This window comes from Artemia franciscana, chromosome 10 (genome assembly GCF_032884065.1).
Source record: "Artemia franciscana chromosome 10, ASM3288406v1, whole genome shotgun sequence".
Lineage (NCBI taxonomy): Eukaryota > Metazoa > Arthropoda > Branchiopoda > Anostraca > Artemiidae > Artemia > Artemia franciscana.
This window is the reverse complement of record NC_088872.1, coordinates 34,406,613-34,423,138: the sequence shown is the minus strand read 5'-3', so window position 1 is coordinate 34,423,138 and position 16,526 is coordinate 34,406,613. Positions and strand designations below refer to the sequence as shown.

At 33.1% G+C, this 16,526-nt stretch overlaps 1 protein-coding gene across 2 annotated transcripts in view; it reads right to left on the bottom strand.

Moving 5' to 3' along the window:
- Positions 1–215: 215 nt before the first annotated feature.
- LOC136032111 (spondin-1-like) overlaps positions 216–16,526 on the bottom strand; it is a gene marked incomplete at its 5' end in the record, with an annotated part of 69,066 nt that continues 52,755 nt past the window's right edge. For both annotated transcript variants that reach the window (XM_065712273.1, XM_065712274.1), the window contains 3 exon segments: positions 216–603; positions 7,707–7,960; positions 14,990–15,371. In XM_065712273.1, the coding sequence (XP_065568345.1) occupies positions 499–603; positions 7,707–7,960; positions 14,990–15,371 (741 nt within the window).

Genomic DNA, 16,526 nt, shown 5'->3' with positions numbered 1-16,526 from the left:
CTTCTTGTTTAGTTATCCATCTACTTGGATGTCTTTATTGATTATGTTTGCATTCACAAGCGAAATGGAGTTTCATCCATTTCCATGTCTCACTCGTGGAGATAAAGCTCACATTCAAACACATGCATGAAATCATTCTTGATTTTCTTGAAGAAGCCTGTCTTGTTGTGGTGTCTGACACAAAAATACACAGTATATAATTTTCAAAAGTAAAGCTGAGTAATTATTTTTTTATTAGTTTTAATATAAGTGAAATTTTACAATAGTACAATGAATACTCTTGATTTTCGATTATCAATATTTTGACTAAATTAGACAGATTATAAATCAAATGGCAGCTGAAATGCGTATTCGATATTTACTTCACTTATTATACAAACCGGTATCACTAGTTCACAAATTTCATCCACACCGGTTCTATATCATCAGATTCTAAATTCCAATAAATTAAACTTCTTAAAACAATGTTTGTGCTAAATTAACATGCCTCACGATTGGTTATTCATCGTCATGACGAGAGAGTGCAGGACATTCTCTGAGAATACACCGGCGTTTCTTCACTAGCTTCCTAGGGCATGGCTTACCCCCATTCTGAGATGGGACCTAAAATTCATAAGCATTATTTAAATTAAAACATATTTTATGTAATCGGTTTAACAAATCTATTTAATAAAAGAAGATCTATAGAATGTCTTTTCATGTATTTTTTTAGAAATGCCATTCGATAGCTCTTTAAATCGCAAATGATAAATTATATATAAATCTCGTGAGAAAGTAACGTTGTACTAAATTTTTAATCTTTATTTGTATGATGTACTGCAGGTCTTATTACTCATAAGTTAATAATTATGGCGAGGGAATGAACGTGTGTCCACATTTTTGTACCCAAAGAGATGCACGTGGTGTCATTTTTGAAAACACAGTAAAGCGATGATTGCCAAATTTCTTCTTTTTTCTTATAGAAGTCTTAACTTTGTTGTTGCGAATATAGCAAGTTTCAAAATTATTAAAACATGTAAAATTTAATGGGTTTGAGGAGATCAATTTCAATCTTTTTAGGTGGGGACGCAGAAAAGATATTAGATCAGCTACCCAGAAAAAACAATCAATTTTAATTCAACCCTGAGATGAAACTCAAGTCTTATAAAAGTACAAAAGACCGATCTTTGCCTGGAGACACCTGACTCAGGTTTTAATACCAGCTACCAGCGGTCGATGCAAGGACATCTATAGTCAACAAGGAAAGCATGAGTAAGTAATGGAAGTGGTAGTTTTAATTAAAACAAGTGCTTCTTAATTTATTTTTGTTGTTTTTGCTTAAAATGATATAATTCAGGAAGTCGTAAAAAGGTATATTGTGAGTCCCTGTTTCCTGAACTGAACCCAATTTAAGTAAACGGATATATATATATATATATATATATATATATATATATATATATATATATATATATATATATATATATATATATATATATATATATATATATATATATATATCTATATATATAAAAATAAGTTGTCTGTCTGTCTGTGGGTCTGTGGATCTGTGGATCAGGTGACGTCATGTTTCGGCTGACGTCATGAAATTAGTTGCCGTCATTTTTGTTATGACGATGCTTAGTATATTGTAAAACACATTAATTTGGTTAATAATATACCATTTAAAACACCAAAATGAACATGCTGGAGTAGTCACTCGGTGAGAGAGGGTGTCAGAACGGAGAATGAAGGTCCCAGGTTCAAATGCTGGTTAGGCTAAAAAAGGTAAAAAACTAAAAACTAAAAAAAAACTGAAAAAACTAAAAAAAGGCAAAAACTACAAAAAAAACTAAAAACTAATAAAAAAATAAAAAAGCCGAAAAACTAAAAAAACTAAAGAAACTAAAAAAAGGAAAAAACTTAAAAAACTAAAAACTAAAAAAAACTAAAAAAAAGGAAAAATGAAAAATAGAAGAGAAAAAGAATACTAATAAAATTAAAAATAAAAATAAAAAAAAATAAAAAAGATAAAAAGCTAAAAAAAGGTAAAAACCAATAAAAACTAAAAAGAAAAAAAGGTAAAAAACTAAAAAAAAAAATTCATCTAAAAAAATAAAAAAACTAAAAAATGTAAAAACTAAAAGAACTAAAAAAGTAAAAAAAAACTAAAAAAAGGAAAAAACTGAAAAATAAGCGGGATATAAAACAGGGGGATATAAATGACGACCGGGACACCGGGACATAAGGAATATAAATGAATCAGAAAATACAACTCATGTTTCCAAATGACGTCGTTTGGAGCCCAAATTGAAAATCCAGATCAATTTATGTCTACTTTCAAAGTAAAAGGGCAAATTTATCATAGAGCAGGGTCTCTTCTACCATTCTCAGGCGAGAATCATAAATTTTTACAATTGTAGTTCATCAGTGATAGAAATTCTGAATTGAATGCACGTTGCGAAATTTCTCCAAACATTGAAAGGACAATCGTTTCCCAATTACAACATCTTTTCCACGAAAATAATAATTTAGTGCGTCTGTTCAAAACAGCCATCGATTTGATTCCTACTTATACGCATAAAATTGTTATTTCCGCTGACAAAACGCCTCCTGGCCAACATGTGCGTAGATACAATGCTCCAACTATCGACGAAGTGGCCATCGTTATGGTCGGTGATCAGTTTTTACCTCGAGATATTATTCTCAGGGTTTCCACCACACGTGCTACAACTAAAAATAGGCCTACCAATAATACTTTTAAGAAATATAAACCCACCAAAGCTTTGCTATGGCACTCGACCTGCCGTAAAAAAAACAATGGAAAACCTAATAGAGGCCACAATCTTGACAGGGCCTTTTGAGGGTGAGGCTGTTCTTATTCCTCGCATTCCCAAGATTCCAACGGATCTGCCTTTTCAATTTAAAAGATTGCAATTCCCAATTCGATTAGCATTTGCAATCACCATTAACAAAGCTCAAGGTCAATCATTAGAAAAATGTGGTATAGATCTTAATACTGATTGTTTTTCCCATTGACAATTGTACGTTGCATGTTCGAGGGTCGGTAAACCTGACAATCTATTTATATGCAGCGACAATTGGACAGCGAAGAATGTTGTATATTCGCAAGTTTTACGCAGTTAATTTGTATTTTATCTATCTATCTATCTATCTATCTATATAAAAACGAGTTGTATGTATGCATGTTTGTTTGTTTGTAAAAAGAGCGTTTGCATATGATGTCATTATTAGTACATACGGCTTTGTATATGCAGAGACAATGGGAAAGCCAAGAAAGTTGTATATTCGCAATTTTTACGTAGTTTAACTCCTGCAGACGAAATGAATGCTTGCCTAAAAAATTCTAATTTATAGGCACACGTAAAAATATTAAAATTAACTACAAATATGCGTGTCCGATTGCAAAACGATGACTCTGGTCAAACAGTAGACTCAATTTCAGGACGTATACAACTACCTGCTGATTTCTGTAATTTAGTGAGTCGACACAGTTTTGGAACCAAATGAAGCGGTTAATTATCCATCTGAATTTTTAAATTCCATAGATCCTTCAGGGTTTCCACCACACGTGCTACAACTAAAAATAGGCGTACCAATAATACTTTTAAGAAATATCAACCCACCAAAGCTTTGCAATGGCACGCGACTTGCCGTAAAAAAAAACAATGGAAAACCTAATAGAGGCCACAATCTTGACAGGGCCTTATGAGGGTGAGGCTGTTCTTATTCCTCGCATTCCCATGATTCCAACGGATCTGCTTTTTCAATTTAAAAGATTGCAATTCCCAATTCGATTAGTATTTGCAATCACCATTAACAAAGCTCAAGGTCAATCATTAGAAAAATGTGGTATAGATCTTAATCCTGATTGTTTTTCCCATGGACAATTGTACGTTGCATGTTCGAGGGTCGGTAAACCTGACAATGTATTTATATGCAGCGACAATTGGACAGCGAAGAATGTTGTTTATTCGCAAGTTTTACGCAGTTAATTTGTATTGTATCTATCTATATAAAAACGAGTTATGTGGATGCATGTTTGTTTGTTTGTAAAAAGAGCGTTTGTATATGACGTCATTATTAGTACATACGGCTTTGTATATGCACAGACAATGGGAAAGCCAAGAATGTTGTTTATTCGCAATTTTTGCGTAGTTTGAAACACATATATAAATCTATCTATATTCACAGGTGGGACACAGGGACACAACTACAATGGCGCATAACTAATATGGCGCGTAACGACTTACGCGCGCGGGGGGGCTTGAGGGGGCGCGAAGCGCCCTACCAACTAGGTGTTGGGGTGGCGCGAAGCGCCACCCCAACAGCTAGTATATATATATATATATATATATATATATATATATATATATATATATATATATATATATATATATATATATATATATATATATATATATATATATATATATATATATCATGAAAAGAGAAATCACCAATGCAACAGCACAAACACACAAAAAAAAGAAAAAAAAAGAAAAAAAAAAAGAGAGAGACAGAAGGAGAAAAGGAAGACTGTTTTCCTAAATTAGTGATTAATATAGACAAGCACTTGAATGAGGCCTTAACCCTACTCATCCATACAATCACATAGGTCAAACAGCATAGCCACACACAATCAACCATAAAGAAATCCATGGACAGGCAGTCATATCGTCAATAAGTATAAGTCGTCATTTACCAAACAATAGAAAAAATAATATAGACAAATAATTTAGAGGCAACACCCAACATAAGGGCTCATCAGGAGAATACACTGGCCTATATAGGGTTTCGCCACTCTAAATTCTCTACCCAGCACAGTGTTGTGGCTACCACAGAATATCCATGGCATCCCCGCGTCAGGTATCACCCCCAAAATACATGCCTATGAAAGAAAAAAAAAACAGCAAATGTAAAACAACCAAGTAAAACCAAAACAAGCTTATCCTGTTAATATATCCCTCCCTTTAGCAACAATAGGTAAACTAAATATTATAAATTTTAACAAATCACAAATATTAACACATTGCAAAAGACCTGAATAAACTAAACAATTATAGAATTCATCTTTACCATGTGGCTAATTTTTAAGAAAATCCGCTCAATTAGAAACACAATTCAAAATAAATGGCGCTGCGACAACATTTCTCGAACCTCCGGAATTAGTTGAAAATTTCTTTAAGTATTTCTAGATAATTCTTTTGATATTTATTTAAAAGTTCGTTATAATGAAAACTAAATTTTTTAAATTGCCAAGTTAATTTATTTGCAGAAAAACCTCGTGATATCAATTTTTGGCTTAAGATTTTACATCTATTTTTAAAATCAATATAATTACTACAAATCCTTGCATAACGATGTAACCGTGAGAAAAACGCTGAATATGTGATATTTGAGTGTATATTACTTTCAGGGAATGGGAAACTAATCACTTCAAAATCAAAATCATCCGTTTTATTATACATTTTAAAAATTAATTTATTATTATCACAAATATTAATATTTAAATCTAAGAAATGATCCCCATGACCAGCGCCATGACTAGGCTCAAGAAGAAGCTCTGATGGATATATATATTTAGAAATATCAATGAAATCCTTACAATTTAAGACCAAAATATCATCTAAATATCTTTTATTATTTGACAAAGCATGTTTTAAATTAATTGGATTATTCTTATCCATCATATATTTATATTCTAGTTGACTTAAAAACAAGTCACCTATAAATGGGCTGGCATTCCCCCCCATGGGAATTCCCACAACTTGCTTGTACAAATCACCTCCAAATCTTATATAAGTATTGTATAAAACAAATTCTAATAACTCAAAAATCATATCTAAGCTATAACATCTCAAGTTAACTGTAGTATTAAAGCAGTTTGTCCATATAGCTTTTTTATTATAAGTGTCTATTTTTAAGAACCTTTTACTAGATAAGAGGAAAGATTTCTTGATAACAGTTTTTAAATTATCAAAAACTACATTAAGTGATAAATTAGTATACATTGTCGCAAAATCGAAAGACTCAATTCTTTTAGCTGAAACCATTGTTAAAGAATCTATCACCTGCAGTGAATTATTAACACTCCAATATGGATTAAAATTCGAAAATTTTTTAATCCCAGAACAATAGGTTTTAAGTTTATTTACTATTTCCTTTAAAATTAAAGAGAGGTCAGTAGCAGCAATGCGGGTTGGACATTTAGCTGCTCCAGCAATAAACCGTGGTTTAGGGGGATTCTTATGAAATTTACAGTCCAATATAGGAAAGGGAACTTTTTATCATTGTCATTTATTTTAATACTAAAATTTTTAAAAAGTATTTCTTCAGTCTTTTCAATTAAATTCTCATCCTCCTATTTACCTTTTCGTAAACATTAGTTGTGCATAACTCCCTTTTTAAGATATCACAATACAGCTTCTGACAAATTATGGCAAAATTATTATTAGCTTTATCCACTGGCACAATTACAAATTCATTCTTTAGATTAGCAATTGCTTGTTTAATCTTCGCATTATAAAATGATGATTTAGTGTTACTATTTTTTAAGTTAGAATATATTTTATTTCTTATTCTACTAATAATTAAATTCTTCCAACTTTGAAAACTCTCTTTATTTTTATTCTCTTTCTTACACCACTTATCAATAAATAAATCAAAATCATTTTCCAAGCCATCAAGAACACTCGATGGTTTCAGATGATGAGAAAGACGGAAATTAGCCCCTTTATTCATTATAATTTGAAGATTATCTTGCTTTATTATTGACAAATCCCCTGTTATAACATGTTTGTAAGTAGGATTTACAAATGGGCCAAGTTGCTTGCAATTACAAACCGGTTTCCAATTTATATCACTATCTAGTCTTTTTAGTATTAAATTATAATTAAAAATAATTTTCCCAATAGTTTTTGAAAATTTATAAGTTAAAGCTGGACTATCATTATAATTCAAATTACTAGGAAGGGCCTGCTTCACATGCCGCTGATTTAAAATTTCTGATAAATTAATATCTTCAGTCTGCTTACAAGTAAAATTAATAGGTAAATATAATCTGTTATCCTTATTACTAATCTTATCGAACTTTTTCTTTTTTGAAATAAATTTCGTTTACATATATATATATATATATATATATATATATATATATATATATATATATATATATATATATATATATATATATATATATATATATATATATATATATATATATATATATATATATATATATATATATATATATATATATATATATATATATATATATATATATATATATATATATATATATATATATATATATATATATATATATATATATGTAATTTTATATTCTTTTTCTATTCCATTCTAGTTTTTGGCACTTGATTAGTTTGTATCTTCCCCTCTTTACCAGCCGCCTCCTTGTTTTTATCCTGTGTCTTAATATATTTCTCCCCCCCCTCTTTCTATTGTTTTTGATCGCCTTAAATATAATTCTGGTTTTAAAGCATAAACAAAGACAAATATGTCTTCACCCATCCAGCCCTCTCCTTCCCTATAGGACAGCATTGATCCTATAATATGTTCATGCCGATAGTAGATATGATGTAGACAAAATGTTGAATGAAAATCCAAAAATATTTCATAGTTATAAATAATACATTAATAATTGAAAGGCTTTACTTAAGAATAATTTTCTTGCAATGACTCACCTTTATCATCCTAAACTTTTCGTTCCAACCTTTGCCACAAGTGGCACTGCAGTGACCCCAGTTTGACCACTCTGATACGACACAATCAATAGGCTCAGGTTTTCTAAATCTACTTTTTTTGTATTCAGTTCGGTCATATCGCAGATCAAAGGGTCCATGTTTTAAATCATAACCTCTGCTATAATAGTTTCCATGGAAGTCTTCATTCTGGTCTCTTTGTGTGTTGTGGTCTGTTTCTTCTATATTACTATTCCCTAGAAAAAGATCGGTATGTTAAAAAAATTAATAAATTAATTTAGGCTTTTATATTCCTCCCCCTTTTTTCAGAAGCTCATGGACATTACTCGAATTACTCAATTTCATTTTAACTCATTTCGAAAAGACATTGCGCATTTACCAAGCAATTGTAGTTCAAATTTTTATTTAGAATCTTAATAAGCTAGAAGAATTTAGGAAAGTAACTTTTTAGTTTCCAAATTTACAGTAGGAGACATTTATAGCATCTTTTCAAGGCAAAATTATAATAAAAATAAATACAAACGGCACTCTTCCTACAATAAAAAAATGCAGTGACGTTTCGATGGACAAAATAAGTGATGAGCTGTCAGAAGTTTTTACGAGAAAATCTTGATAAGAAAATTCTTGAAAGTGAGCTGAATTATCATTAACAAAAATGTTGCTCCATATTACTTCTTAATATGGAAACAATTTTAGATCTGAAGTTACAGTTTTATTTTTGTCATTTTTGGTGAAATCTTAACTTAAGAAGTTTTGTATTAATGATACACTATTCAGCAATACATTATTAGATTATTGTAGCATAGGAGTTACACCAAAGTGCATCCTTGAAGCTAGTATACCCACCTTAAAATAAAGGGGCGACATTAGTTTTTCTTAATAGACCAAAAGTATTTCATTTTTAATGTTCCATAAAGTGTAAATGGCCATTACTGATGAATTTTCTGATAAAAATATGGCAGGGATACATGTCCAGAGAGTAATGAAATTCACTCCATAAATTTCGATTTGCCAAAATAAATAGTTTCTTCCTGGCTAAATCAAATGATAACCTCGTTCTGGTTGCCAATATTTCTCTGTTCAGAAGTACTCCATTGGAAGGCTGTTCGGAATACAGGTTATATTTTTCCAAGGATTCTCCGGATAGTCAAAATGACAATTTTTTTTTAGCTGGCTTCGAACCCAATGAATGGAAAAAAGGATTTGTGTCTTGTCAGTACCTACTTGGTCAAAAACTTTGGAGCCAGCTTGGTGAAAATTTTCACCGTTTTAAGTTTTCTCGTGACGATTCTATCCAGGATTGATATTGTTAATGTGTGTGATAAACCGCCACTGCCAACACTGCTACGCACGACAATCCTCCATCCCAATTTATACAAAGCCAACTTCTTTATACACTCCCAAGTAGTTTTAATTTCCCTTAAATGTTTCCTTATAACATCCTCCCACCTTATTTGGGGACGACGCGCCTTTCGTTTGGCCCAAGACAGCTGGCCGATAAAGACAATATTTGGCAATCTGTCATCCTTCATCCGCAAAACTTGTCCTAGTCGTTTCACCCTTTCTCTTAAAAGCGGGATTGAAATAAAATCTTTGTACAGCTTACAATTTGAGATACGGCCAGTCAGTCGGGTACCAAAAATAGTTCGTAAGCAATGTCTCTAGAAAACATCAAGCAACTCCTCCTCCTTTTTTGGAGCGCTCAAGCTTCAGAACCATACTTGACCACTGTAATTACTATTGCTTCAAATATTCTAATCTTGGTTTGCAGACTTATCTTTTTATTCTTCCAAACTTTCTTCCACTGTGAATAAAACCCTGGGGCTTGGCTGTTATTCTAGTAGCATCTTCACTGTATCCACCGTTTTCTACCTAAGGATCTGGGTCAATTTGGTAGAGTAAGAGCATTGGTTCTTAGAGCCACATCATTCTCTTCTTCTCCATTGCAGCCTCGAGCGCTGGATATTTGTAGTTGTGTGAGAATTAGAGAGATATTTGAGCGGTTTTATAATTAACCGCTAAAGGCACAATTTATCTTGATCGTTTTACCTAGATAGCACGGGGAGTTTTCAATAGCCTTCCTCCAGCGATCTAGTAATAGCAACCACACACCTGTTTGATCCCTTGGGACTGGTACTTTATACTAACAGTGGTATTATGGAACAAATACTGGTACCAGCGGTTGTTGTAGCCCTGCTGCACGAATACTGGTGAAAATCGGTGCGTTACTAATGGCAACAGGTGCTGAGTTAAAATAAGTACTATCTATAAAGTCCACGCTTTTGATGTTCTAATTGGCACAAAAATTAAATCCAATTACTTTTCGGAGACACAGTGTATCGACAGATATACGCAATAAAAATTCTAAAGAGGTATTAAAGGTTTCCTAATTTCTTTTTGTTATCATTTTTAATTTTTTTTTAAGTATATACTTAGAAGAAAGTAAAAATTTATGCCTAAATATCTTGTTTTGCATTTTCTAATAAGGCTTATTTTTATTTTTATATTTTGCAAAATTGTACTTGAATGATGGATCCTCGTTAAAGATCTTTTGGCGAAATCAGGATACTTTGTCTCACACCTGTTAGTCACTAAATAAAAAAAAAAAGTTTTTTTTTTTAACTGAAAGTAAGGACCGACATTAAAACTTAAAACGAACAGGAATTACTCCGTGTATGAAAGGGGCTGTTCCCTTCTCAACGCCCCGCACTTTATGCTAAGGTTTGACTCTTTCTCTCCATTCTACTTTATTAAACAGTAAAAAATTTTAGCGTAAAGAGTGGGGCGTTGAGAAGGGAACAGCCCCTTTCATACACGGAGCAATTTCTGTTTGTTTTAAGTTTTAATGTCGCTCCTTACTTTCAGTTAAAAAAACTGTTTTTTTTAATTTCTGAACGTTTTTGAATTAATGCATGTTTGATTTTGGCTCTCCGCACATAAATTACTAAAATGAAATTTGCATATTAATTCTTTTCTTGGCTAAATGGCTTTCTCTTAGATTGATCAGACGATTTTGAAAAATAAGGGATGGGGAAGGAGACCTAGTTGCCCTCGAATTTTTCGGTTACTTAAAAAGGCAACTAGAACTTTTATTTCTTAACGAACGTTTTTATTAGTAAAAAATATACGTAACTTAAGAATTAACTTACGTAACAAACTTCAATATTTTTACATTTTTATTATGTATATGAAGGGGTTTGTCCCCTCGTTAATAGCTCGCTCTTTACACTAAAGCTTAAGTTTTTTCCCAACTCTTTCAAAATGACCCCTGAATCAGAAAGGCCGTAGAATAAATGGTTGAAATTATTAAAAATACTTTAGCATAAAGAGCGAGATATTTAGGAGAAGAAGCCCTCATATGCATAATAATATTTGTTCGTTTCAAGTTTTAATGCTACTCCTTACTTTCAATTGAAAAACTTTTTCATGTTTAATTTTTCATTGTTTTTTTTGTAGTAATGCTAGAAAATCCTGCGCCCTTTTCATTGAATTTCTCTTCCCCCATAACATATTTCACCAAGGAAAGATCCTCCCACATAGCCCCCTCCCCTCAACCGCCACCCCACCCCCCAACCAAAAAAATCCCCCTGAAAACGTCTGTACACTTCCCAATAACCATTACTGTACGTAAACACTGGTCAAAGTTTGTAACTTGTAGCCTCTCCCCTGCGGACTGTGGGGGAGTAAGTCATCCCCAAAGACATAGTTATTATGGTTTTCGACTATGCTGAACAAAATGGCTATCTCAAAATTTTGATCCGTTGACTTTGGGAAAAGAATGAGAGTGGGAGGGGGCCTAGGTGCCCCTCAAATTTTTTGGTCACTTAAAAAGGGCACTAGAACTTTTCATTTCCGTTAGAATGAGCCTTCTTGCTACTTTCTAGGACCACTGGGTTGATACTATGACCCCTGGGAAAACAACAGAAAAAAACAAATAAACACGCACCCGTGATCTGTCTGCTGGAAAAAAAAACGAAATTCCAAATTTTTGTAGATAGGAGATTGAAATTTTTCCAACAGGGTTCTCTGATACGCTAAATGCGATGGTGTGATTTCCGTTAAGATTCTATGACTTTTAGGGGATGTTTCCTCCTATTTTCCATAATAAGGCAAATTTTCTCAGGCTCATAACTTTTGATGACAAGGACTAAATTTGATGAAACTTATACATTTAACATCCGCATAAAAATCCAATTCTTTTGATGTATCTTTAGTATCAAAATTCCGTTTTTTAGAGTTTCGTTTACTATTGAGCCGGATCGCTCCTTACTACAGTTCGTTACCACGAACTATTTGAAAGAGCATGGGAAACTATAAGAGCGGAAGTTTTGGCGATTTAATATGGAAAGATAGGATTTGAAAACTAATAGCGCCAGACGCGGCGTAACTTTTGATGACAAGGACTAAATTTGATGAAACTTATATATTTAACATCCGCATAAAAATCCAATTCTTTTGATGTATCTTTAGTATCAAAATTCCGTTTTTTAGAGTTTCGTTTACTATTGAGCCGGATCGCTCCTTACTACAGTTCGTTACCACGAACTATTTGAAAGAGCATGGGAAACTATAAGAGCGGAAGTTTCGGCGATTTAATATGGAAAGATAGGATTTGAAAACTAATAGCGCCAGACGCGGCGTAGTGGCTGGCGAAATCATTAAAATGTCTTTAAATAAGTAGAAAAAATTCAAGTTGAACTGGATAATTGGTAAAGATCTGACCAAATAGTATTGAAAACTCATTGTTTCCAATGCTCTTTGGGCCAGATCTGTATATTCGTATCACTTAAAGGTGAAGTCTCTCTGTAAGTCTTAAAAATCAAGTATTTGGCTATTTAGGGTAGGCTAACCTACTGTTTAAAAGACATATGTAAGGCCTAGCCTATTTGTCTATGATGGCAAAGGGTTATCTTTAATTGCCTTGTTAACATGATTAGGCGTAGTATATATTACTAGGCCTAATCATTAGTAGGCCTAGTTTAGATGATGGCAAATTACGGCTAATTAATTAGGCTTTAAAAATGCCAAACTTTGCGACGCTAGATGGCGTTAATGATTGTTTTTTTTTTACATTAGCGCCAGTTTCCACTCTTATGAGTTACGAATACTCTTTGCCTGTTAGTATTCATTTGAAGGTTTGCAACCAAAGAACAAATGCACAGAAAAAAAAAGATTACACATATTTTACATACACTTTTACTGTAGGATGCAATAGTTATTTTGATGATTGAGGGTTTTGTAAGATACCGGGAGCATTCCTAGTGCTAAATACTAGTGCATAGTGATTCAACTTTCTGATTGGCCAGAAATGAAGGTTAAAAAGGTCCAATCAACAAAGCCTTATAGCAATTGAGTAAAATAAGTTTCGAGTTTTTTAAACTGAAAGTAAGGAGCAATATTGATACTTAAAACAAACTGAAATTATTATGTATATGAGGGAGGTTGCCCCGTTGTCAATACCTTGCTCTTTGCACTAAATCTGGAATTTTGTCCCAATTCTTTAAGAATGACTCCTGAATCACAAAGGGTGTTTAATTAGAATACATTGTTCTTTTGAAAATACTAATAAACTTTATCGTAAAGAGGAAGGTATTGACAAGGGGACGACCCCCCATACCTAATAATTTCTGTTCGTTCCAAGTTTTAACGTTGCTCCTTACTTTAAGTTGAAAATCTTGCTTTTTTTAATTTATCACCGTTTTCCAAAAAATGTTGGGAAATCTGGCTCCCCCTCCATGAAAAATCCCTCTCTCATGAAAAATTTCTCTATATGAACATCCTTCAACTTACCCTCTTTAATCCCCCCCCCCTTGCAGAAAAATCACCCCAAAAACGTCTGTATACTTCCAATAGCCAATACTATATGTAAACAATGGGCAAAGTTTACAAATTGAAGCCCTTCCCTCGGGGACTGTGGTGGGGGGTAAGTTATTCTCAAAGACGTGCTTATTGGATTTTTCTATTATACTGAACAAAATGGCCGTTAAAAATTTTGATCGCATGAGTTTTGTGAACAATGAGCTTGGGAAAAGGGCTAGAACCCTCAACTGTTTTGGTCACTAGAACTTTTGATTTCCGGTCAAACAAGCCCTCTCCCGTTCTTCTACGATCACAGGTTCCATATGATCCCCCTTGGGAAAAACACAAACAAAATAATAAAACAAACATGCATCCGTGATCTTTCTTCTTTACATAGGAGCTTGAAACCTCTGCAGTAGGGTTCTCTGGTATGAATCTGATGGAATGATTTTATTATGATCACTTGATATTTTGGCGTTGTTTCCCCATTTTTTCAAAAATTGGGCAGATTTTCTCCGGCTCATAACTTTTGATAGGTACCATTAAATCTGATGAATTTTACATATTGTGAATCCAAAATCCGATTCTTTTGATGTATCTATTGTTATCAGGACTCTGTTTCTTAGAGTTTCGGTTACAATTAGGGCGCATCACTCCTTAGGCTACTTGCAATTTGTTACCTCGAACTGTTTGATAGAAATTCTTGATTTGAAGTATTTTAGTCTGACCCCAGGACTTTAATATCTTCATTTTATTGTTGAATTATCAGACCTTCCTAGTCCATCATACCTCAGAGGCTAACCAAAAGGATTTTGTTCGATCTTTGACTATTCATTCTTGGATATCGTAAAAAATTTAAAGACAGAAAACATAATAAATTAATTTGTAATTTGTGGCAGATTGGAACCATAACAGACCCTTGCGAAGGCTTCACAGGCCTATTCCCTACCCCTAAAAAAATTACTGGTTGGGAAAGCCAATGATAATTTCAGCCTTTCCCATCCTTGTCATGTAATTTTTCAGCTGTCAGACCCTTCTACCCCTGGCAATGTCCCCCAGCCTGACGTTTAAACCGTGGTAAATATCTAATCGATGTCTACTAACTGTGAATTTTTCAACATGGTGTCTCCTTGTTTCTACAGTCATCTTACACTTTTGGTATAAAGAAGAATCGTATCTCATATCGTTGCTTTTTTTCTGCATTTAATTACGGCTTTTAGTTATTGTCATTGACTCAAAAGCATTGGTTCCAGGGATGTACATAGCCCTTTTCGCTCCCGTTTCCATCAAAGGGCATAAAACTCTTAAATAGTTACTTGAAAGGGAAACAATTTCCTCAAAATGAGAAAAATTATCATCATGAGAATTTTTCAACCTATGAAAATGTCTGGATTCTCTATCCCCTCTCAGCCCCTTCTTGTATCCTCAAAGCGAAACAAATAACATGTTATCTCTCGATAATTTACCTTTAAAAAGTACTTCGCAGGTCTTGACACAATCTTCATATCTTTCAAAATTGTTTCTATTGCCTCTGCATCCATTATAAATGAACTGGGTACAAGTTCCCTTGTCGACATCATAATACCACCTTGGGAAATAGCCTCGACAAGGACCAACATCTTTCTTTTGCATGCAAACTGCCTTAGCATCAGCAGCATCTAAACTACACTCCAACCTATCCCCGTCACAAACGGCTTTTTCCATCATCTCAACTTGACAGTGGTTTGGTAGCTGCGAAGTATACAAGGGGAGTCGTGTCCGTACCTTCATCCCCTTGCCACATGTGACACTGCAGGGTGACCAGTCACTCCAAGCTGTTACGGCACACCGAGGGTCTATTGGAATAGCCTAAATAAATATTATGCAATCATAAATATGGCGATACTGACTAACAAAACTGTAGTCTAGTTTGAAACTGCTGCATTTGCAGAAATGATCGCAAAAAATACAAAACAGTACCCCATAAAAACTTTAAAAAAAAGTCTTCACAGCATTAAACAATCTACATATTTACAGCTCTTTACTGACAATCCGTTTTTAAGCTTTGAGGGAGACTTAGTGAGAATTAGTATAAACAAAAGAGTATCAATTTTCTTCGAACTTTGTTTTTCCTATAAACAAGTTTATACAGTAAATTGCTTTTTATTATTTCTATAATCACTTTTGTGCCTTATCTGCAAGTTTTGCAGAAATGATCGCAAAAAATACAAAACATTACCCCATAAAAAACTTAAAAAAAGTCTTCACAGCATTAAACAGTCTACATATTTACAGCTCTTTACTGACATTCCGTTTTTAAGCTTTGAGGGAGACTTAGTGAGAATTAGTATAAACTAAAGAGTATCAATTTTCTTCAAACTTTGTTTTTCCTATAAACAAGTTTATACAGTAAATTGCTTTTTAGTGTTTCTATAAGCACATTTGTGCCTTATCTGCAAGTTTTCTAGTTAAGCTAGCTTGACTTTCCATATGATATTCACAAGTGGTTAAGCCACCAGACCGATATTTGGGACAAAGCAAGAATTTGCCAGATTTGGAAAGTGAATCCAGGCTGATCGCGGAGTGTTCTCGGCTAGTGCCTTTTCCTAAGGTTACCAATGGACATAAGTCAAGCAAGCCTACGTATTTTATAGGTCAAGCATACGTATTTTATAGGTCAAGCACATGTATTACGTATTTATTAAGATAATGTTTTCATTAGGTGACCTAGCTGAGGCATGATGACTATTTCAAGTTTTGATTTCATTGTGACTTTCGCTTATAAGGTTGACACTTCTTTGTGAACCATTGTGCGACAAATTAGTGTTTACATTATTTGAAATTTTGACATCCCCCTCATTAAATTATTACAATTTTTAAATGATCCATTGTAGGTTTAATCTATATTCTCCGTCATCTCTATTTACATTAATCCCCCCAAATATATATTTTTTTTTTATTTCTATTGTTTCTCCAAAACTTTGTAAAAGCTGAACAGAAGTGTCAATTATTTTTGTTTGATCA